Source organism: Papio anubis, chromosome 3 (genome assembly GCF_008728515.1).
Source record: "Papio anubis isolate 15944 chromosome 3, Panubis1.0, whole genome shotgun sequence".
NCBI classification, from domain to species: Eukaryota; Metazoa; Chordata; class Mammalia; order Primates; family Cercopithecidae; genus Papio; species Papio anubis.
Window position 1 is genome coordinate 128,703,784 of NC_044978.1, and position 25,413 is coordinate 128,729,196.

The following is a 25,413-nucleotide window of genomic DNA, read 5'->3' on the forward strand; positions in this document are numbered from 1 at the left end:
GACATGAGAGGAAACACTATGTTAGAGTAATTGACACTGCTATAAATTATTTTAAAAATCCACTACTCAGTATTCTTATGAAACTGGATATATTGATGGTACAGAACTCTGTAAACCACACATATGAGCAAACACACACGCAAAGAAATTTAGAAACTAGCTTAAAAAAAATCCCCTTAGAAACTGATGGGATCATTGTCTAATCGTTGGATTACTCACAGGTCTGCTAACCATTATCAGTGGTTTTGATTATTCATTATTATTATCATGATTGTTGGTGGTACCAAAGTGGCTGTATTACCATCAATGTTGCCCCATCGTGCATCATGCTAGGAAGTTAGGAGTAAGATAAAAGGTGGGGAAATTACTTCACCTTTCTGAGCCTCACTCTTAAGCATTATGTAATACAACAATGATGATGATTAAAGAAAAACCATGAATACTGTATATCTGAACAATGTATATCTTCTGATATCTGCCCAGAGAGTATCTTTTAAAAAACTTTTCTTATGTTTTTGTAGTTGTTTATGAATAGGCACCAAAACAAGACTCCTAAAACATTCTAAATTAGTACATCTAATGGTAATGTTCTGTTCTTAGATGATACCACAATAGTTTTGACTGAAATTAGATTTGTCAGGTACATGTAATTCAAGGAGTCAAGTTAATATTTCCTGTTACAACACAATCCTAAATTGTACAAACAAATCTGGTCATTATTCACTGTATTCCTGTCAGATCGATAGGAACATCAATTTTGTCTTTTACTCTTTCAATTCTTCATCTCTAAGTTAGACATAATTAGAGCAGAAGAAAAGCAAAAACAAAATCAAATGAAACTTGTATTGTTAACATTTCTGACATCTAAAAGAAAGTGACTTTAAAAGTTGAAATATTATGTCATATTATAATTGTAATAACATTCACTATAAATATATACTCATTACATATGTACTCATTATTATATATTCTATAATATTAATAATATAAGTTAATACTTATGAAACACTTATGTATCAGGCATGTTTATAAGTGCTTTATGTGTATACACTATCTTATTAATTCCTCACAAATACCCTAAGAGATGCATTCTATTATCGCTGGCATTTTAAACACCAGGAAACTGAGGCACATAACTGAGGATAACAGGTTGGAAGTACCAGAGGTGAGATTTTAACCCAGGTAGGGCTTCAGAGTCCATGGTCTTAACAACTACACAGTGTGTTCTTACATTAGACATAACTTTGTCTAACATTAAGAGTCTCAAGTTCCAGAGATCATGCAGTAAATAAGTAGTTATGTTACCAAAAAATTCCTCTATTTACAAAAAAGTATCCCAGGCAGGAGGAACTCTCAATAGGCCTGGGTATCTGAGTGAACTTACTGAATTCAGCATGCTGCGGAGCATTCCCAATAATAAAAAAACAGCTTCTGTGCACACGTTATGGATAGAAGAGACCACAGTTCCGCTGGAGGCAGGAACTCCAAAGATAAATGTCCAGATGGAATCCAAGTCAAACTGCAGAGGTGAAAGTAAGCAAATATTAGCCACCACTAATTTTTCAGTAGAGACCCTCGTAAGTTCTAATAGTCTAAAATTTCTTTGAAACTAGTTTTTTGTTGTTTTTAAAAGTAACCAATGATATAGACATAAAGAACTAGTACCCTTCCATCCTACATTTTAAAACTCATTTTTATAGATATAAAAAAATTGAATACTATGTATTATTCTGCATCCTGCCTTAGGTACCTATGTTAAAAAACTGCTTTCTACTTTTTTCCTAAAGAATGTAAAAATAAAACACACGTTAATTAGCCAAGAGATAAAATTATAGAACCAATAAATTTAAGCAAGATCTTTTAAACAAAGCACATTAACTCACTTCTTTCCCATTCTCAGCAATATTTTAATTTTAGATTACTTACAGATAAGATCTGATAAAATAAAAATTGAGACTTATTAATAGCAGGTTTATAAATAAACTTTATGACTATGGTACCATGGATATTGAAAAACTGCATAACCAATACAACTGCACTAAGCATGAATCTGTATCTTGATTTAATCTAAGGGCACAGACTCAAGTGTTTACACTTAAAAGATTTTGTCAACTACTAGAATTGATTTGAATAGCATTTGGCATTAGGATGGAAGCATAGTTGAATCTAAAAGCTAAATTCCTAAGTCTTTGCAGTACCACAAACATTAGCTATATATAGACATCTTTAATAGTCTTCAATTAGAAGTCAACTAAAGTCTTATTGTTTTCCTAATGTTGATAATATCTATCATTAAGTAATTTTTTTTCCCCAATCAGAATTTGCACTGAGAATCCTGTCACACCCACTCGAGGAGTGATATTTAATTTATGGTATATAAGCTACTCCTTTCATTTTTAATTCCGCAGAAATAAATCACATTAACAGGCTGGGCACAGTGGCTCATGCCTGTAATCCCAGCACTTTGGGAGGCTGAGGCAGGTGGATCACCTGAGGTCAGGAGTTCAAGACCAGCTAGGCCACCATGGTAAGACCCTCTCTCTACTAAAAATACAAAAATTAGCCCAGTGGGGTGGCGCCTGACTGTAGTTTCAGCTACTCAGGAGGCTGAGGTGGGAGAATCGCTTGAACCCAGGAGGTGAAATTTTCAGTCAGTCACGCCACTGCACTTCAGCCTGGGTGACAGAATAAGACTCTGTCTCACAAATAAAATAAAATAAAATAAAATAAAATAAAATAAAATAAATCATGTAACAAAAGAGTTCTTTAGATCACCATTAAATATCATACAGAGTCTTTATGCATATATAATATACAGAGTAATCATATAGGAAAAAAATGTAAATAGGGACAAAGGACTTTTGGGAAAATTTTCTGTGGTATTTTCAAATTTTTCTGTCCCAAATCAAACCTTAAATGTGGGGAAAGTGATGGAATTGACAGTTGGTTTTACAGTGATTATCCATTATCCTACGGTGATTCTTTGGAATACATAATTTCACGCGCCCCTTGCTAGATAATTCCTACCTGGCAACCCTGCTTACTCCGGCAGCTGATGACAGGCACACTGACCTGCAGGTTCTCAGGCAGCTCACTAACTGGCTGCTGCAGAAACAATGCCATGAGGAGAAAATAGAGGGCAGGGACATTAGTGTGTTTAGGAAGGAATGACTGAAGGACTGGAAAACCAGGAAAATGACAAGCATCTCGGTTAATCTCCCTGACTGTCGATCTCCCACCAGCACTTCTGCCCACATTGAATCCTAAGAGAAGAGGAAATATAACAGTAAGTGCAACATTAGCAACTGATAAACATGCTGCATTAACAAAGGAGAAAGCAATTCAGTATGTGTTAACATTTCTATCCAGAACATTCATATTACTATAGGCAATTAAGTATTCAATTGTTGAATTAATCTTCAGTCAAAAGTTTTACTTTACCATTTGTTTGACTTGAGCAAGCCTGTCTATTAGGATATAGGTTTTGAAACACAGTTGGGACAATAAGATACAAGGAGTTTGAAAATTCTTCTTAAGGTGCTATAAGTTCTACTTATTAAATGAAAGACCTCAGAGGAGCTCTAGTGTTCTTGGCTTGTAGTTCCCCAAGAAAAAAGTGAAATCCAAAATACAGCCAAAATTTAGAATGCTACAAAAATATAACTTAAAAATATCCTTGTTATAATACATTTTTATTTTTTTGAGACACAGTTTTGCTCTGTTGCCCAGGCTGGAGTGCAATGCCATGATCTTGGCTCACTAAATCTCCACTTCCTGGGTTCAAAGCAATCCTCCTGCCTCAGCCTCCTAAGTAGCTGGGACTACAAGCATGAGCTACCACCAGCAGCTAATTTTTGTAACTTGTTATAACAATATATTTCATTTGTCCTGAAAATCATGAAAAACTAGCTAACCTTAAATTACCTATGAATTTAGAGATAAGACTAAATGAGTAAGTAAAACAATCTTTACTCACAACATCATCTGTAATCTGTTGGAAAGCTGCTGGGCAGTGGGATGGCAAATCCAAGCCTGTTGTGGCTGCAGCTATCCACTGGCTGAGCTTAACATCCGTAATTCCCTCTAGAAACCCAGCTTTTAAAGGAGATGGTCAGTTCTTACTAATATAGCTTATGGCAGCAGTGTTTCTATCAATCTTGTTTCCTCGTTTTATAATGAAATTCAGGATACACCCTAAACATCTGGTTCACCCCACACCTAGGGAAGTACTCATTACACAGTGAATGTTGCTCAAATTTTCATCGGAAACTTTTGCGAATAGCAACCAATAGATGAAGAATTTATTTCGGTCTGAAGCAATTTGTATTTCAAATAGATATTTGCATTTGTTATTTATTCTTTAAGAGATGAGGGTTCACTCTGGAGGGTTCACGTTGGAGTACAGTGGCGTGATCGTAGCTCACTTAACCTCAAACTCCTGGACTCAAGGATCCTCCCGTCTCAGCCTCACCAGCAACTAGGACTACAGGGACATGCGACCATACCTGGCTGATTAAAACATTTTTTTTTGTAGAGACAGGGTCTTGCTATGTTGCTCAGGCTAGTCTCAAACTCCTAGCTTCAGGTGATCCTCCCACCTTGGCCTCCCAAAGCGCTACGATTACAGGCATGAGCAACTGCACTCAGCATAGATAGCCATATTTTTTTCAACTTCTTTTTTTCTGGAATGCTGCAAAGTACATATTACAACTACTGTTTTACATAATAAATGAACATTTTATGTCTACGTTGCTTTTAAAATATTTTATCCTAACCAATTCCTCAGTGTGACATGAATTAACTTCCAAAGTATGCTCTTCTAATTAATAAAAAATTATATAGCAATTCAACAAGCTCTTTCCCATATCACTCCTTAATCACAATGAATATGTGAGGTAGAAATTACTATTATCATTTTTACAACAGAGAAAACATGATTTGTTCAAGTCACAATGTGGGCATAAGTGGCAGTACTATGCTATGAAAACGAATTTCTCCATTTTAGAGTCTGAAAATTATTATTTTCTTTGCCCTTATTAATGAAACTGCCACATTTCTGAAAGATTGCCTTAATTAGAAGATCGTGCTGATTTTTTTATAGTAAATTCTAAATAAAATTATAAGAATAAATAATGTTTTGAGCTCTAAGAAATCAAAAGACATCTCAGCTACTCAGGAGGCTGAGATGGGAGGATTGCTTGAGCCCAGGAGTTTAAGTCTAGCCTGGACCACATAACAAGATCCAATCTCTAAAACATAAAAAAATTTTAAAAAATGAAAAAGAAAACCAAAAGACATGAAGTGGTATTTTATACATTAAATAGTAAAATAGATTTTGATTACACTGCAAGTTCTAAAAAAAAAAAAAAAAAAAAAAACAAAAAAGACAAAACTGGCATTATCATTTTCCTCTCTGAAGTCTCACATTATTTTTCCCTATAATTGATCTTAAGGAATATTTAATATACTACGATTAAGCATTAATTTAGATACAAGTTTCAGCTACATGGAAGATTTTTATGGCAGCCATAAAAAAGAATGAGTTCATGTCCTTTGCAGGGACATGGACGAAGCTGGAAACCATCATCCTCAGCAAACTAACAGAGGAACAGAAAACCAAACACCGCATGTTCTCACTCATAAGTGGGAGTTGAAGACTGAGAACATATGGACACAGGGAGGTGAACATCACATACCGGGCCTGTCGTGGGGTGGGGGTTAAGGGGAGGGAGAGCATTAGGACAAATACCTAATGCATGTGGGGCTTAAAACTTAGATGATGGGTTGATAGGTGCAGCAAACCACCACGGCACATGTATACATATGTAACAAACCTGTGTGTTCTGCACATGTATCCCAGAACTTAAAGTAAAATAAAAAAATACAAATTTTTATAAAGAAAAATTTGACAAAAACCAATAAATGTGAATAAAAAAGTGAAAAAAAAAATAGGTTGCTATTCCGTCAAGGAGAAATAGAATCAAATGAGCTGATATATACACCTGTTTATATACACAAAAATGTGTATGTGTCAGATAGATATTCAGGGAAAATTAAGTTAAGCGGGGTCAAATTGAAATTAAATTTAAATTGAATACCTAGATTTCTTCTTTGAAATAGGAGCAGCATATGCATGCTCACGCAAGTACCAATGAAGGATCAAAAGATTCTAATGCATGAAATCAGGTAGGTCAGATACAGTGAAAGTGATGCAGGACAGAAAAAGCACAGGACTAAGAAGACAGATTCTTAGACAGTATTACTGCCTCGCAAACTAACCTTATGTAGTTAACAGTCTTAATTTCCTAATTAGAGAAATTAATCCTTACTTTATATTCATCAGGCTTATTTTCTAGAAAATAAAACTTAGACGCGATAAAATATATGCCTGTCTCCAGAATCTTGAAGGACAAATGAGATTATATCAAACCACAAAGTACTATTATAAATCTCAGGCGTGATTACTCCTGCTGCTGTTGGCCTTCCAAATAACCATTGCTGCCAGTTAGCATTTAAACCTTGCATATTCAACAGAACTCACATTCAATTATGCCTTTCATTATTTATTCTCCAGTAGGTATTATTAAGGCCAATAAACGAAACTTCTTACTACCAAAGTATTCAAAACAATTATATCTGTAGATTAAATCCTTCCCCAGAGTTCATGTAAAATAGTGATATATTTTTGAGCACAAAAGTACCTATGATGATCATTTAAACTGTATATTATAAACCAGACAATTTTCTTTAGAAATCACTTCACAGTGACATGGAAATGATATTACTTTTCCTTTATCACATACGAAGTTTCTTCAGACCTTCTTCATATATGAAATAACAATACAATAGTACTATGTTGAAAGATCTGTCTTCCTATGGCCGGGCACGGTGGCTGACACCTGTAATCCCAGCACTTTAGGAGGTGGAGGTGGGTAGATCACGAGGTCAGGAGATCGAGACCATCCTGGCTAACACGGTGAAACCCTGTCTCTACTAAAAAAAAAAAAAAAAAAAAATAGCTGGGCGTGGTGGCAGGTGCCTATAGTCCCAGCTACTCGGGAGGCTGAGGCAGAAGAATGGCATGAATCCAGGAGGTGGAGCTTGCAGTGAGCCAAGATTGCACCACTGCACTCCAGCCTGGGTGACAGAGCGAGACTCCGTCTCAAAAAAAAAAAAAAAAAGATCTGTCTCCTATCATTTGCTTTCATGTTTGAATTAGTAGTACAGACAGCACCTAGACACTGATACTTAAACTTGTTTTCTATAAATAAATTACATATTAAATTCTAATCCCTATTTTTCCCATTGGACCAAGGTAAACAGATATTCTCAATATAAGCTTCTTAAGATCAGACATACAACAATTAGACACGATTTATAAGGTAATGTTACATGACAAATGTATATCTAAAATTATTTAAGAACGGAATGACTTTGCCTTTCAATAAAAACACTACCTTCAAATATATATTTTCCAAAGTAATATTACTAATATGAATGGAAACACATGAGTTCAAATAAATCTAGCATAGGAAACTGCAATTTTCTAACATTAGGTAAATGCTCAGTTATAGGGTGAAAATAGCTATGGTACTAGTGAGCTTACATCCTTGTGTGGCAATATAACATAAATGTTAAAAGCATAGACTTTGGAACTGAGTAAAATGAATTTGGGTTTCTAATCTGTAAAATAGATATGATAGTATTTGTACCTCACAGAGTGATGAAACGTTATTACCTGGCAAATGTTTAGGAACTGGCAGACAGTAAGTACTCAAAATAAATATTTATTATTATTATTAATTTAGTTCTACTGATAATTTGCTAATTATTTACTTACAGATCAATAAGGCCTATATTACAAAAAGATCCTGAGGAATTCCCTGAGTTTTCAAATCTTAGTGTCTTATCTGTCTTCAGTTTGATTTGCCACTTAAAAGGCCTAATTTGAAGTCTTCTAAGATCTTCATTCTATCATTAATTAAAATTAATATCTCCTTAATGGTGATCAAACTGCAGAGGATAAGTTTACACAAAATTTAAAAATAAAACAAAACACACCAGCTCATTTCCAAGCAGCTTACTAGAAAAGTCTCATACCTAATACAGTTCCAATCTTATTAGTTAAGACAGAATCTGTCTGTTCAAGCCATCCTCCACCACTGAGTCCTTCTTTAAACTTGATGAGAATAGACTGATTACTTAGTAGGACAACAAGAATCCTCATGGCTGCTGTAACTGTGGTGGAATGTAAGTGTTCCTCCATAAACATCATGATCCAGTCAAAACCCAGTGTCTTCACCAGTTCTTCACAAGCTCTATTCAAAGACAGATGGATTTAAAAAACAAAAAACAAAATTACTTTCAGAAATTAGGATTTCCAATCAAAAAGGAAAAAGAAGACTGAGTTTCATTCTTGAGATACTATAAACTTCAGGGTTAAAAAAATCTATTTAAAGTCAATGGCAATTCCTTCTTTTGCCTAACATGAATTAACTAATAGTAGCAACTGGTATAATAACTTTTAAAAATATTTACTTACTGCAAATTAATGCTTGTCTTTTCTTTAGATGTATAAATTAGTTTTAGCAAGATATCCAGAAGTCTGTTCCTCAAAAGTATAAGATTAGCAGATACAAGACCTCCAAACTCCTCTTCAGTTCCTTAAATAAAAATAAATACATTAAATCTCCCTAGTAGATAAGCTAAAAGAAAATATACAACATAGATCTTGGAAAGTTTACTGAAAAATCTATCTTTTAGAAAACATTTTCTCCAGGACTGCTTTTCACCAACATGGACAAGAAAAAGGGTCAGTTAAATATTTCTCTTTAGAACTCTGAAAATTGTTCATTTACATTTGACATTTCCTAAACTAGTGATAATAAGGCTGTGAGATCTTTTTTACGTTACATTAATATTCCCCTTGACTTCTCAATAGGGGGAAAGTCATCAAATGAGGACCATGTGAATAAAAATAATAATCCCTACTGACTCTCAACCTCTCAAATCCTTAAATTTTAGTTTCTTTTTTCAAAGATACAGTTAAATCTACCAGATTTAAAAATTGAAAACAGAAAGCAAAGACTTATTCAGTAAATGTAATAACATAAAGAAAAGTTAGAATTAAATAGCACAGAAGAAAGGCAAAGGCACACAAACACATAAAAGAGAAATTAGAAAAGAGAGGAAGTAATGGAGCTCAGACGTTCTCAGATAGTACTGCAAGTACACAGAATTGGGCACCGACAACCCAGCATTCTAGGCCCAGCTCTACTCCAGCAGAGCGATGTGTTACTGAGTCACAGACCTCACAGAGGCACACCTTTTAATGCACTTTGCAGATACTGCCTTTCTTATAAATTAAAAGGTTGTGGCAACTATATATACAGAGAGTCCAATCAGGCCTTTTTTTTTCAAAAGCATGTGCTTACTTCATGTCTCTGTCTTATTTTGGTAATTCTTACAATGTTTCAAACTTTTTCATTATTATAATATCCGTTACAGTGATCTGTGATCTTTGACATTACTATCATAATTGTTTACAAGTGCCACAAACTGTACTCTTATAACAGTGAACTTAATTTAAAAAGATGTGCTTTTGACAGCTTCGACTGGTCATTTCCCCGTCTCTCTCATTATTCTCAGGCTTCCCTATTCCCTGAGACATAATAGTATTGAAATTAGACTAATTAATAACCCTACAATGGCACCTAGATATTCAAGTGAAAGGAAGAGTCACGTATCTCTCACTTTAAATCAAAAGCAAGAAATGATTAAGTTCAGAGAGGAAGGTATGTTGAAAGATGACACAAGCCCAAAGCTGCCCTCTTGTGCTAAAAAGTTAGCTAAGTTGTGAATACAAAAAAAATTCTTGAAGGAAACTGAAAGTGCTACTCCAATGAACACACGATGATCAAAAAAAAAAAAAGTGAAACAGCCTATTGCTGATAGAAAGTTTTACTGGTCTAGATAGAAGACTAAATCATCTACAACAGTCCCTTAAGCTAAAACATAATCCTGAGCAAAGCCTGAACTCTCTTCAACTCCATGAAGGCTGAGAAAGCTGAGAAAGCTGCAGAAGCAAAGTTGGGGGCCAGATGCACTGGCTCATGACTGCAACAAAACATTAGGGAGGCTGAGGTGGGAGAATTGCTTGAGTCCAGGAGTTTGAGACCAACCTGGGCAACACAGTTGGACCCTGTCTCTAAAAAAATGAAGAAATGAACTGGGCATGCTAGCACACACCTATAGTCCCAGGTACTCAAAAGGCTGATGTGTGAGGATCGCTGGAGCCCAGGAGGTCGAGGCTGCAGTTAGCCATGATTGTGCCACTGCACTCCAGCATGGGTGATAAAGTGAGACCCTGTCTCAAAAACAGACAAAAAGAAAAGCTGGAACTAGAAGAGGCTGGTTCATGAGGTTTAAGGAAAGAAGCCATCTCCCTAACAAATGTGAAAGATGAAGCAGCAGGTGCTGATATAGAAGTTGCAGCAAGTTATACAGAAGATCTAGTAAGATAATTAATGAACATGACTACACTAAACAGCAGATTTCTCCAACAGACTTCTCAACAGATTTTTTTTCCAACAGCTGCCTATTGGAAGAAGATGCCACGTAGGACTTTCATAGCTAAAGGGGAGAAGTCAATGTCTGGCTTTAAAGCTCCAAAGAACAGAGCTGACTCTCTTGTTAGAGGCTAACGCAGCTGGTGACTTTAAGTGGAAGCCAATGCTCATTCATCATCTTGAAAATCCTAGGGCCCTAAGAATAAAGCTCAGTCTACTCTGCCTGTGCTTGCTAAATGAAATAAGAGAGTCTGGATGACAGCACATCTGCTTACAGTATGGTTTACCGAATATTTTAAGCCCACTGTTCAGACCTACTGCTCAGAAATAAAGGTTTCTTTCAAAATACTACCAGCTCATTGACAATGCACCTAGCTATCCAAGAGCTCTGATGGAGATGCACAAAAAAGTTAATGTTGCTTTCATGCCTGCTAATACAACATCCATTCTGCAGCCCATGAATCAAGCAGTAATTTTGACTTCAAATTAACTTCAAAGTTTTATTATTTAAGAAATACATTTCTTAAGGCTATAGCTGCCATAGACAGTGATTTATCTGATGGATCTGGGCAAAGTAAAGTAAATCTTTTGGATAAAATTCACCCATTTAGATGCCATTAAGAATATTCATGATTCATGGGAAGAGGTCAAAATATAAACATTAACAGGAGTTTGGAAGAAGTTGATTCCAACCCTTATGAATGACTTTGAGGGGTTCAATACTTCAGTGGAAGAAGTAACTGCAGATGTGGTAGAAACAGCAAGAGAATTAGAATAAGATGTGAAGCCTAAAGATGTGACTGAATTACTGCAATCTCATGATATAACTTTAACAGATGAGGAGCTGCTTCTTACAGATGAGCAAAGAAAGTGATTTCTTGAGATGGAAATCTACTTCTGGTCAAAATGCTTTGAACATTGTTCAAATAACAACAAATGATTTACAATAGTACATAAACTTAATTGATATACCAGTGACAGTTTTTGAAAGGATTGACTCCCATTTTTAAAGAAGTTCTACCATAGGTAAAATGCCATCAAACAGTACTGCATGCTACACAGAAAACTTTTGTGAAAGGAACAGTCCATTGTTATAACAAACTATATTGTCCTTTTTTGTTTTTATTATTATTTTTAATTGACATATCATTGTATATATTCATGGGGAACAGTATGATATTTCAATACATGTGTACCATGTGTAATGACCAAAGCAGAATAATTAGCATATCCATCACCTGAAACCATTGTTGTCTTATTTTAAGAAATTGCCACAGCCACCTCAACCTTCAGCAACCACCACCCTGGTCAATCAGCAGCCAACAATATCCAGACATCACCCTCCATCAGCAAAAATTACAATTTGCTGAAGGCTCAGATGATTGTTAGCATTTTTTAGCAATAAAAAACTTTTAAATTGAGTTATATACACTTTTTTAAGACACAATGCTACTGCACATATAGTAGACTACAGTATAGTGTAAACATAACTTTTACAGCACTGGGAAACCAAAAAATTTATGTGACTCACTTTATTGTGATGTTAGCTTCATTTGCAGTGGTGTGGAACTAAACCTGCAATATTTCTGAGGTATTCCTGTACTTTCCTTCTTTCTAGAACTAAGGTTCAGGCTAAAGTTTCAGGGTTATATACTTCTACTTGTTTGGGGCAATGTACCTTTAAACTGTCCTTTAAAATGCTAACTTAGTACCTTAATCATTATGGGTACTTCAAGCTACCAAAAAGAACCCAAGATCCTCCCTCTTCTAAGAAGACAGAGACTAGTAATTGCCTTATCAAAAGAATATCACAAAACTTACATTACTCTAAGAGCTACTTCCTTTAAATTTTTCTACAATAAAGTAATATTCTAGCCAGAAATTAAAAATTTTATCTTTTATGTCTCCTTTTCTTACTGCCAGTTTTCATTTTTTAGAACATTATATTATACTCAATAAAGTCTTCAGTGCATATCAAATAAATAATAAATGTCACATACTAATAAGACTAGCAATTTGCTTCTGACTTTATTATTTCAAATGACAATAAGCTGATGATAATATCAGTCTAATCAACTTGGCATATCGAAAGAAAAATTTACTAATTTATACATCCCTACTTCAATGTTTTATATGAAAGAAAAATTTACAACACTACTATGGTTACTGAATTCAATGGACAACAAATAAATATGGAAACCAGAGAAATATTTTTCCCACTTTTTTTTTGTCTGTTTTTGGAGACAGAATCTCACTCTGTCACCCAAGTGCAGTGACACAATTACAGTTCACTACAGTCTCAACCTCCTCAGGCTCAAGTGATCCTCCTACTGCGGCCTTCTGAGTAGCTGGGTCTACAGATGCACACCAACATGCCTGGTTAATTTTTGTATTTTTTGTAGAGACGGAGCTTTGCCATGTTGCCCAGGCTGGTCTTGAATTCCTAGACTCAAGCAATTTACCTGCTTCAGCCTCCCAAAGTGTTGGGATTACAGGTGTGAGTCACCACGTTCAGCCCACATATTTTGTATACTTGAAATAAATTCCTTACATATTTCAGCAATATTTAAAGTACTTTCACTACCTAACCATAATTAGTCAGCCTATATTAATTTAGAACTTAGAAATAATCTTTGTATTTGGTAGGAAAATGTAGTAGTTAAAAGCTTAGAATGCTGGTTTGGACTACCTGAGTTCCCATATAGTCAATGGTATGATATTGGATAAGTTTCTTTTACTTGTATCTTTTTGGGCTGCAGTTTCCTCCCTTGTATAATTGGAATAATAGTACCTATTTCATACAGTTATTACAAAATTATATAGAGCACTTAGTAAGTATTCAATAAGTGTTATTCACTGATCTGATCTTTATACTTCTCATCCACTGCTAATTTGCTTCATCAGAGAAATATCAACATCATTCTAAATGAATTGGCAGTAGGTAACAGTCAGGGGTCCTGAACCTGTCACTAACACACTGTGTGATTTGCAGCAAGTCACTTAGTTTTTCAAATCTCTCCATCTCTCCTTTGAAAACTGTAATCACACCACTTTCTCTTACTCAGGAAGCACAGGAGAGGCTGTGCTCGGGAAGGACAGACAACATGGAGAACCCCTTTCGGAGGAAGTGATACAACAACAGTTCCTCTCTACCTTCCAGGTGGATAGGGTGGTATGGATTTAAATGAAATAATCTATATGATATGATTTGGGAATAATGTAATAGGGTAATAATGTAAATAAGGCTGAACAAATATAAGATTCTGAGAATTTAATTCCAGAGGTCAACCTAAAAAAAGGTCCTTTCAATGCATTCCAAGCAACTCTCCTGTCCTAGCACATACAACAGGAAAAACATATGGGAACAGAGTGGGGAATATATATACACTAAATGAGGAAAGGTTTCCAAAATACGTGCTTGTCATGGACCCAGGAACTTACAACTTATGAAATTATTTTTATATTATACTTACATAAAATGATTCTAGTAAAATGTTTTTTTCTCAGTGACTACTAAATATTTAACAGGGAAGTGAAAATAACAGTAATATAGATATATGGATATAATTTAGTTTAACAAGTATCATGTTTCTGAAGAGATATACACACATTAAAAAAATCAAACAATGTTCAAATTACACAGGAAGAATTTGCTATTTAAAGAAACATTGCTATGAATACTCTAAAAATAGGAAACATTTTATTTTTAAAGTGAAATTCACACCCTATTAAATTTTGTAGGTAATACTGTAATACTGCATATTGTATAGGCTTGATATAAGACAAATACATCAGAGAAAGGCCAAAAAATATAATGTAATGAGAAAAGTTATACATATATTATATATAATCACATATAATTCAGGTCTAATTTGGGCCAGAAGAAAAAAAGACATAATATTTAGTTGACCACTATCTTCTCCAAGCTCCAGAATCAACTTACCAGTGTCAAGCTTCTCTTCATTATTTATTTCCATTACTACAAATTTCTCACAAACTGCAAAGGTTGGCAAAGTAGAAGAAATAAACTGGCCAAATCTTTAAACAAAGGAAAACAAGATTATGGATTTTCTTTTTCCTCTTCCCAAAACAACAAAGTACAAAGAAACAAAATACAAAGAAATAAAGCCAAAATAGGACTTCTTATCTTAACTAGCCTTTTAAGGACCATTAGGTGATAATATTTAGTTTGCTTCCTCTTGGACCATCCCAAGTAACATTACATAAAATAATGCTTTTAAAATATGGGGAAAATACAGTTCTTCAAAATATGAATTCTTTAATGCACTAACGTGCAAATGGTTTCAAAAACCAAACAACATGATCCATATTCGAATGTCCTAACATTAACTGGATGGATCCACTGTAGCCTAGTGGTTAAGAACTTGGGTTTACATATATGATCAAATTCCTGGAGTAGGGGGAACAGGAGAAGAAAAAACACCCTGGCTATATCACACTCTAATTATGTGGGCTTTGTTTCTTCATTTATAAAGTAGGAAAAAAAACAAAAACTTTTACAGGTTTAGGTAATAATTTCAGCAAAGTGACCATTACAATGCTAGGAATACATTCTTGACATAATGATAATTATAATTCTCCAAAATAATTCTTAAGCTGAAGTTTTAAATCTGCCACCAGGTTTTTTTGTTTGTTTGTTTGAGACGGAGTCTCACTCTTGTCGCCCAGGCTAGAGTGCAGTGGCGCCATCTTGGCTCACTGCAACCTCCACCTCTCGGGTTCAAGTGATTCTCCTACCTCAGCTTCCCGAGTAGCTGGGATTACAGGTGCCCACCACCACGCCTGGCTAATTGTTCATATTTTTAGTAGAGATGGGGTTTCACCATGTTGTTCAGGATGGTCTTGAACTTCTGACCTCATGATCCGCCCACCTCGGCCTCCCAAAGTGCTAGGATTATAGGCGTGAGCCACCACGCCTGCCCCACCAGGTTTAAAAATATGTTTTGAAGGCAAATTAACACAAAAGTGAGTGATTTACAAACTATACAGATTAGAGGTTAGTCTATGAGAATAACTGAATAAATGAGTGTGATTTTACCTGAGATACTTGGTAGATCACATGAACAGTAGTGACCAAGTCCAGTTTAAGCAATTCTCTACTTGAAAAATATTCAATTGTGCAGTTTGTTTTTCTTGTTTTCTTTCTATAATCCCCAAATTTTCCAAAATGGGGATTATCATGTGAACATAAGAACACTTCTACAGACATGCCATCAATATGCCTTAAACCACATTTTGCATTGTCTGTAAAATAATACTTATATCATATTAAAAAGTGCGGATATGCAACAGATTTAAAATACCATAATCTGTTTGAATGAAAGAGAATAAAAAATAGAGGTGGCACACCCACTATTTTGGAGTGTGTATGTATGCTTGTGCACATACACTTAAAAATTAGCAGGGCTTGGGAAATAGGATTGGGAACCAAGAATTCCTGGACTGAATACATTATATCCAGGCCAATTTCACTGGGCTAATTTCTATATCTTTTCTCACCAATATTCTATTATTCACTAGTGGCAACAATTAGCTTTGCTCCATCAAAGCAAGACATTGTCTCACTCATGTTTTCCATGCGTCATACATATTTTGAATAGTATTAATATTACAGGTGTTATTACACAGTCATAAAAACCAACTACATTCATCTCACCCCTCTTAACCTGATTGGTACTTTTAGTTAATAAAAAGACAAAGACAAAGAAGATTTCCTACCTGAGCAGATCATTGCTGTTGGGAAAACCTTGCAGTAAGAAGCTCAGCACATTACTAATAGCAGCAATAGTAGGCTGGGATAAAGACATGTCTCGAAGAGTCAGGAGCAGCTTTGGGATTAACTGGAATTCTCTCATTAATTTGGCATTCTTTGAAGCTTCACTATAAGAGAAAGAAGATTGTCTACACTGTACTATCCCCTTTTCTATAGCTGAATAACTAACTACATGAGTATTAATTAATACCTGGACTCTGTGAGTAGTTCAATAAAGTGTTCAAATAAGGAAAGATGAAGTTCATATGGTGCATGGAGCCAGACCTATAAAAAATAAAAACAGTAGTATATTTAAGGTTAAAAAAAATGCCCAAATGCCAAACCAACAAACAATACAGCACATGGAACTTATTTCACTTTTATAATTATTATTTTATAAAGCTCTATAAAACCACTTATATAAATTGGCCAAAACAATGACCAAAATGATGAAATTATCACACTTTTACAAAGCTATTACAAATATCCTCCATATGCTAAAGAGTGTAATGAAAAACATGAACATGATAAGGAGCCAAATGAAAGACAACCAAAGCCCCCAAACAAACCTCTAGACATGACAAATAAAATAGTTAAAATGAAAAATATACTGGATGGCATTAACAGCAGATGAGATACTTCGGAAAAACAATTTAATAACCTTGAAAACATAACAACGGAAATTACTCAGAATGAAGCATAAGAAAAAAATACTAAAGAGAAATACCAGATTTAGTGTATGAGTGATTCGAGACAGTTTCAAGCAATCTAAGATACGTGTAATTGGTGTCCAGAAAAGGGATGGGAGTGGCAGGAAAAATCATTGAAGAAATAATGGCTAAAAAATTCAAATGTGATGAAAATGACAAACTCACAAATCAATAAACCCAAGCAGAAGAAACATAAAGTGGACAAAGGGGACAATGAAATGAATGACATCTTTAACGTGTGAAAACAATAAAAACAATCAACTAGAATTCTATTCCATGCAAAAATGTCCTTCAAAAAGGAAGAAAGAAATGGAAGACTTTTCCAGATGACGGAATTCACTGCCAATATTTCTGTAATACAGAAATGTTAAAAAAGTATCTCCAGGCAGAAAAATTACACAAGATGGAAATTTAGATTTACGCAATGGAATAAAAAAGCTATAAATACTATATATGTAGTCAAATAGAAAATAATTGTAAAATGTCTTTTGAAAAAAATTCATCATTTAAAGCAAAAATAATACAAACTATTGTAGGGATTATAAATATATAGAAGTAAATGTATACAACAATAGCATAAAAATGGAAAGGGAGAAATGAAAGTCTCTTATTGCAAAGTATTTATAAGGTATAATATTCTTTAAAGATAGACTGAACTTTTAGATGCACACAATAAATTCTAAAACAATCACAAAAAATTGTTTAGGCACTGCAATTATTTTCCTTATAGTTGTCAAATGACTATTTTAAAAATCTGGTAACTTAGGTATTTATAGACTACTTGCGGTTTGGAGTAATTAGGGATGCTATAAGAGGCCATAAAGTCAGCAATGTACTATAAAATAAAGCCAAAATTTATTAAGCAACTAAATTTCTGATGTTTGCATATTGAGTTTTAATCAGAAATCTGAGACTGAAGATAATCCTTGATTTAAATGTGTCAGTTACCAAGTGAAAACAAGGTTAGGCTGGGTTAGGTAGGTCTTCTTAGTGATCCCATAATCCTTTCTGTCTACCACCTCTAGGCTTTCACTAGTTTTAAATTATCTATTTCTTTGTCTTTTTCTTCTAATGGACTAAATGCCTTCAGTCGTGGACTCTTGCCTTTTCTTTTCACATCCTTCGTAACTAATACAGTGCTTGCCTCAAAAATATTCAGCAAGTGCTTTCTAAAAGAGTAAGAGGTTTGGATATCAGAACTTTGAATACTAGGCTGAGAAATGTGTACTTTATAGTGTAGAAAAGGAAAATCAGTGCAAGTCCTTGAATAAATGACAAGATTATGCCTTTGAAAGAATGAGGTCCCAAGGGTATGTAGGACAGCCTGAGCAAAGGGAAAAAAGAAGTGATAGTTATCCTAGTATGAATAGGAGAAGAATTGAGTAAGGCTTGAATTAAGATATAGCAGTAGAAGCAGAAAAGGCAGACTATGGAATGTGAAAGTAGAACCTATATGACAATATCAGACTGTTTACAGACAGAGAAGAAGGAAGCTGATGTTTTCAATTTCAAGCCTTGGTGACTAGGCGAATGGTGGTGTTATTAACATAAACAGAGAAGTTAGAAGGAAGAACTAATTTGAGGAGGGATGCCAAGTTCAGTTAAGGTGCTGGTGGGACACAAAAATGGAAGTGTTGAGCAAGAATTAGAAATAAGTCTGGAATTCAGATGCCAAGGTTAGAGATTTAGATTTGAGGATCAACTCCACAGAGATGAGACTGTCAACCTAGGTAGGAGTTTAAAGGAAGGAAAACAACAAACACAGGAAAATGTAAAAAAGTAAAGATGGACATCTTTACAAAAAATAATGAAAACATCACTGCAAGAAAATAATAGAAAAAAATAGAAAGACATAAGAACCAGGATATTAACACCTGAAAGCTAGCAAAAGAAGTATAACTTGAAAGAATATGAGGGAAACAGACAACAGCCAATGTTACTGAGAGTTGGGGATACTGAAAACTGAGTACAGACCATAGATTTTTATTTAGAGGGAAGCTTCTACTAAGCTTTGAAAATACAGTGTCAGTAAAGCACTTAGGGCACACTATTTGTGAGGGATTCAATAACTGACAAAACAGAGCTTACAGTAGTTGTGAGGAAGAACGGTTAGGGCCTAGACATAAGAGTTCGCAAATACTAAGTGTTAGGCACTATTCTGGGTGGTAGGAACACAAAGACAAAGAAGATAAACACTATCTCTGCAATCATAAAGCCCACAGATCCTGCAGTTTCAAAGGGATATATTATATAAATTTAGTATATAGTAACTAACATGCAAAGTGCTGTAAACAAGAAATTAAATGGAAAAAGGCTATGAGTGATTAAGTGCTGCCTTGAGAGAACAGAGTATAAGCTGTTACAGTAATAAGCCAGTAGAAACGAAAATGCCTTTGAAAGAATGAGGTCCCAAGGGTATGCAGGGACAGCCTGAGCAAAGGGAAAAAAGAAGTGATAGTTATCCTAGTATGAATAGGAGAAAAATTGATTAGGGCTTGAGTTAGGATATAGCAGTAGAAGCAGAAAAGGTAGACTATGAAATGCGAACATAAAATGAATGATATTTTACCATGCAGTTGTAACCAAAATTAGAGGTCTAGGTCCTATTTATCAAGAAAAAGTTTCTATCAGAATCGCCCGATGAAAATATGTTCGACTCACGTAATGCCACTGCCAGCAGCAAATTAGCTAGTTAGGGATATGCACCATACCATTTCACTTCTAAAATATTTGCAAAATGGAATATCCTTGGAGAAAAGGAACCCCAGCATTATTCTACTTTTTATCTTTTACTAAATGATATTAACATGAATGTCACAAAATTACAGGACTTTAAACACATTTTAGAAATAAAATAGTTTATAATCATATGGAGTAAGAAATGCATTCATTGATTATATATTATTATGCTTATATACATACTTCAAAATCACAAAGGAGGTCCTGGAAAGCAGTCGAATTTGGAATAATGGAGGTCTCATGTCCACTATCAACAGTTCCCACCAAAGAAAAAGTTAGATGGAGGATGTGGCTGTTAAGAAGGGAACGTTTCTTCTTAAGCAACATTGCCAGCAACTACAAGAAAGTAATACCACATGCCTGTTGATAAATCATCATGTATATTCTTTACACACACACCCCAAACCCCCCAACATATGCACAGAATCCTATGTAGATGATTTTCTGAGATTTCAAAGTTACCTTCTAAATTTTTATTATGGCAATATAACATTAGGTAAAATCTGAAAAACAAAGGGATCCTAACACTATTATTAAAATATCTACTTTTACATTTACCCTTTCAATTCTAATATAAATATGTAAATAATTACCAACATGTGCGTAAAATTGTATGTGTAATGAAAACATCACAGTAAGAAAATAAAATTGTATGCACATGATGGTAACTACTTAACTATACATTTTTTTCTGTATATAAACTTCTGCAATATAGTTTTCATAATTACAATTTTAAAAGGTTGAATGATAGTCTATGGAATGTTTAGAGTATAGTTAGTCATTCTCTCATTACTGGTATATGTAGATTGCTCTATTTTTTCATGATAAACAATGCTGCAATAATCATTTTGAAAGTTTTGTAAAAGAAAACACTTATTGAAATAGTATAATTAAATCTATACAACACAGTAAACAGTATATTCATTATCAATAAACTAATGGCTAAACTTGCAGAAGGCATTTGTACTTCATGTATGATAAGAGGTTTTAATCTTCTTTCAAATATTTGTTCCTCTTCTTGTAAGTGATTTTTTGTCTAATTCTGGTACAGACTGTGGATACCTAAATGCTGCCCTTTTTTTTTTTTTTTTGTAGGTCTTGCTCTGTCGCCCAGGCTGGAGTGCAATGGCGCAATCTTGGCTTACTGCAGCCTCCGCCTTCCGGGTGCAAGCAATTCTCCTGCTTCAGCCTCTGGAGTAGCTGGGATTACAGGCACATGCCACCACGCCTGGCTAATTTTTGTATTTTTAGTTTTCAGGAATAGCAATGGTACACTTGTTATGTAGTGGCTTTCACATCTCCTGAGTAAGTAACAGAGACAAAAGATGGTAGGGTGTGAGGTGGAGGGGAGAGACAAGGAGACAGGGAGAGCCCTGAATCTTCTATGGATTTGGCAATCTTTTGAGAAAGGGGGAATAGGACCCCATTTCATTTCATTCCCATTTCCACAGAGAAAAACAACATTCAAACCAGCAAACCTTTGTTCTGAAAATATATTCAATGTATTAAAGCTATACTGAAATAATGTTGCCTAACTCAAGTGTTTAGTAAGATTTGATAAGATAGAAGAAAGAGGATAAAGCAAAATAAAGAAACAATACAACTTTCATTGAACATGTATCAGTTTTCATAAAACTACTGGCTCTTTAAGTTTACTTGGACAACATAATTCTTGCAGAGTTTGAAACAACATGAAAGATAATAAAAAGCAGGGTATTTTAGGTGCCAGGTGAAATGAAGGCAAAGTTTTACAGTTACAAACCTGGTAGCCCTTGATTCTTTCCATTTCTTTGCTGGCTAGTGGGTTACTCTTGACCACACAAACCAGGGCCTTGACTGCTGCATATAACCCTTCCACATCAGAGGCCATGGCCACCAGGCCCAGGATGGCTGCAGCTCCACCAATGTACTGCAAAGTAGTGGCAACAGGCTTAGGGACAAATGTTCTTACTCCTGATTAAAAGATAGTGAAAAATAATTAAGATAAATTTCCTACGTGAACAAGAACTGTATACATTATTTTGAAAAGTCTTTAATTAGTAAAGTTTTATTTTAAAAATATCTTCTGTCTATAATGCAAATTCTAGGGAAAGCATTAAAGGTAGGATTTGGGACAAGGCAATAAAGGCTGGCTGGTCACGGTGGCTCACACCTGTAATCCCAACACTTTGGGAGGCTGAGGTAAGTGGGTCACAAGGTCAGGAGTTTGAGACCAGCCTGACCAACATGGTGAAACCCCATCTCTACTAAAAATACAAAAATTAGCCGGGCGTGGTGGCACGTGCCTGTAATCTCAGCTACACAGGAGGCCGAGGCAGGAGACTCACTTGAACCTAGGAGTTGGAGGTTGCAGTGAGCCGAGATCGCGCCACTGCACTCCAGCCTGGGCAACAGAGGGAGACTCCATCTAAAGTAGTAGTAATAATAATAATAATAATAATAATAAAAGAAAAGAGAAAAAAGCTAATCTACATACTTTTAGAGAAGACTGGGTGTAGAGGAGTGAGCAGAGAAGAGCAGGGCTTTTCAGCAAGCACAAATGTTTCTACTGTGTAGCTTTGGGCTGTACTCAAAAGTGCAGTGGTCTTGAGAATGAATTTCTGAGTAAGTGAGAGTGCCTTAGTAGAGTCTGCTGGGGAATAACCTTGGGGACAGTAAAAATCACTTTAACTCTGTGAACTGGGGAACAGCTTGGAGAAGCCATCCTGGCGGGGATGAGGTACTTCCTATAGATAAACCAAGCAAAGCACATTACTGACCATTACCCAAAGCTTCTCTTGGTTAAGTAATCTGAGTAACAGTACATCAGTGACTTTAGGAGAGTGTAAGTTTATAGAAACACAGTCCTGGAACTGTGTGTCAATTAAAAAAAATCACACCTACATTCCTAACATTTTAAAGAGGCATTATGTGAATGTCACTTGCCTGTTGACCAAGATAGAGATTTTAAAAAATAAAACTAACATGCATATTATATTTCTATGTGCTCTGCAGTATTCACAATACTTTCTTTCCTTCTTTCCCATTTTGTTTTTTAGACAGGGTCTTGTTGTCACCCAGGCTGGAGTGCAGTGGCTCAATCACAGCTCACTGCAGCCTCCTGGTGGGCTCTAACAATCCTTCTGTCTAGGCCTCCCAATGTGCTGGGATTACATGGTGTGAGCCACCATGCCCAGCCCACAATACCTTCATATATTACAGTGCTGGATTTTGAAAACTAGCTCCTAAGGTAATTAGGGCCAGGATTACTAGTTTATAGATAAGAAAACTGAAGTTCATAGAGCATAACTGAATGGCATAATATCACACAGTGGCACAACAGGAGCTGGAACCTAAGTCTCTGAACTCTTTTATTTACTGCTCACTACTCTTTCCACTATATCACAGGTCTGCTATACTTCTGAAAAGGACATACCACAGTGCTTAATACGCATTTTTTGAATAAAAGAACACTACCATGTGCTTTAAAGAAAATTTTCTTCAATGCGATATTACCAAAAAAGAAAAACAAAGATTTATGCAATTCACTGGGACAATAAAAATTGCCAATGACTGATAAACATGTTGGATTCTGTCCAGCACAACACTAACTTTTTATTAATCTAAAAAGGAACCAGTATTATATACTGATTTGCACACTAAAAGGCACAATCACTGGTTCTGAATTTTGAATGGCCTGATTGGTTTATGTCTCAAGATCCTATCTAACCAAAAAACAAAAACAAAAACAAAAACGTTTTAAGCAGACATGTACAAGGCTCTGTACTACTCTCAACTTTCATTATAGCTTGAGTCATAGTGTTTATCTCAGAATCTCTTAGTTCTAGCTCATTTCTAAATTAACAAAACTCATGAGCTATATACCAAATCATGAAACAATCAGTAATAGTTCTGAATTTTGATACCTGTTGCTAAATGTAATTTGAAATTTACCTAAAAATTACATGAAATTATATAGTCAGCGCTGATCATTACTGACAAGAGGGAAACAGTGGGATTTTTTTTTTTTTTTTTAACTTTAAGTTCTGGGATACATGCACAGAACGTGCAGGTTTGCTACATAGGTAAACATGTGCCATGGTGGTTTGCTGCGCCTATCAACCTGTCACCTAGGGATTAAGCCTCACATGCGTTAGGTATTTGTACTGATGCTCTCCCTCCCCTTGACCCACTTCCCCTGACAGGTCCTGGTATGTGATGTTCCCCTCCCTGTGTCCATGTGTTCTCACTGTTCAGCTCCCACCTATGAGTGAGAATATGCGACATTTGGTTTTCTGTTCTTGTGTTAGTTTGCTGAGGATGATGATTTCCAGCTTCATCCATGTCCCTGCAAAGGACATAATCTCATTCTTTTTTATGGCTGTACAGTATTCCATGGTGGATATGTAAAAGTTAGTGGGATTTTATGAAAGGTTATTAATTTTAAGTTGACTGGAATTTGAGATTGTTATATTTAATCTCTGAATACTGCACGTACACTATAGGTCAGTGCTATACAATATGAAATTAAATACTGCCCCTCAAGTGAGGAAAGTGAATGCAAACTTGATGGCAAACAAAGAAGTCTGAAAAAACAAAGACAAGTCCACTCACCCAAGTATCCAATCAGAGCGGCCCCAATTGTCCGTGCAGATCCATTAAGATGTCCTGCTGAATTGTGTATCAACTTCACAGGAGTGGCATTCTCATGTGAGGAAATGCCTAACTGAAAAATAGGAAAGGAAAATAATGTAATTATATAAGAACAGTTTCAATGTTTTGATTGGAAAAAAAACCAAACACACGAATGGTAACATATCTTTTCTTTCCTCCCTTATCAGAATACCGAAAAACGGCATTTAGGTCCAGCCTGATGGCTCATCCCTATAATCCTAACACTTTGTAAGATAGAGGCAAGGGAATTGCTCGAGTCCAGCAGTTTGAGACCAGCCTGGGCAACATGGTGAGACCCCCATCTCTACTAAAATGCAAAAAATTAGCCAGGCCTGGTGGTGCATTACTCAGGAGGCAGAGGTAGGAGAAACACTTGAGCCTGGGAGGTCAAGGATGCAGTCAACGGAGATCGTGCCACTGGCACTCCACACTCCAGTCTGGGTGAGTTTATTTTTGGAAATGTACAAACGCTTCCAAAGTGTGGAAACTCATAGGAGTTAAGTTAAACACAATTTACTGAGATAAAGATGGCGAGAGGATTTTGAGACACAGCTTCAGGGGTCTTTCTGAATGAAGTTCTTTGGTAGTTTAAAGGTTGTTATCACTAACTGCCTCACAGTATTTCAGATCAGTGAACATATGAGCTTTATTCCATATCCAAGTAAACGTAAGTTATCCAAGAGTTTATAGATAAAATTGCCTACATAAAGGAATCTTACATTTTAATACATTCACACATAACACAAGATCTATTTTCAAGTCAAATATAACTTTAATTCTGTTGTTCACTATAGAGTTATGTACAGTTTATGTTCCTTAGATATGTATATGTGTCAACATATGTATATATGTATACACACACACACACACACACACACGAAGCACTCTGTAAGAGCTGTCAATACTTACAGTTCCTGGTCTCTTGATTTCCTTCCCCTTGGACTTTGCCTTCGGTAATCAGCCAAAATGG

General features: G+C 35.4%; 1 protein-coding gene across 11 annotated transcripts in view; it reads right to left on the minus strand.

Moving 5' to 3' along the window:
* The window catches only part of WDFY3 (WD repeat and FYVE domain containing 3), a 309,091-nt gene that overhangs the window by 83,386 nt on the left and 200,292 nt on the right, over nucleotides 1-25,413 (minus strand). For 10 of the 11 annotated variants that reach the window (XM_031664581.1, XM_031664584.1, XM_031664580.1 and 7 more), the window contains 10 exons: nucleotides 24,384-24,495; nucleotides 21,553-21,743; nucleotides 19,974-20,126; nucleotides 16,553-16,626; nucleotides 16,308-16,469; nucleotides 14,512-14,606; nucleotides 8,543-8,663; nucleotides 8,101-8,318; nucleotides 3,028-3,263; nucleotides 1,385-1,519 (listed from right to left, as the gene is read on the minus strand). In XM_031664581.1, coding sequence (XP_031520441.1) covers nucleotides 1,385-1,519; nucleotides 3,028-3,263; nucleotides 8,101-8,318; nucleotides 8,543-8,663; nucleotides 14,512-14,606; nucleotides 16,308-16,469; nucleotides 16,553-16,626; nucleotides 19,974-20,126; nucleotides 21,553-21,743; nucleotides 24,384-24,495 — 1,497 coding nt within the window. The remainder of the gene's footprint in view (nucleotides 1-1,384; nucleotides 1,520-3,027; nucleotides 3,264-8,100; nucleotides 8,319-8,542; nucleotides 8,664-14,511; nucleotides 14,607-16,307; nucleotides 16,470-16,552; nucleotides 16,627-19,973; nucleotides 20,127-21,552; nucleotides 21,744-24,383; nucleotides 24,496-25,413) is intronic. The other variant, XM_031664579.1, reaches the window with a different exon arrangement.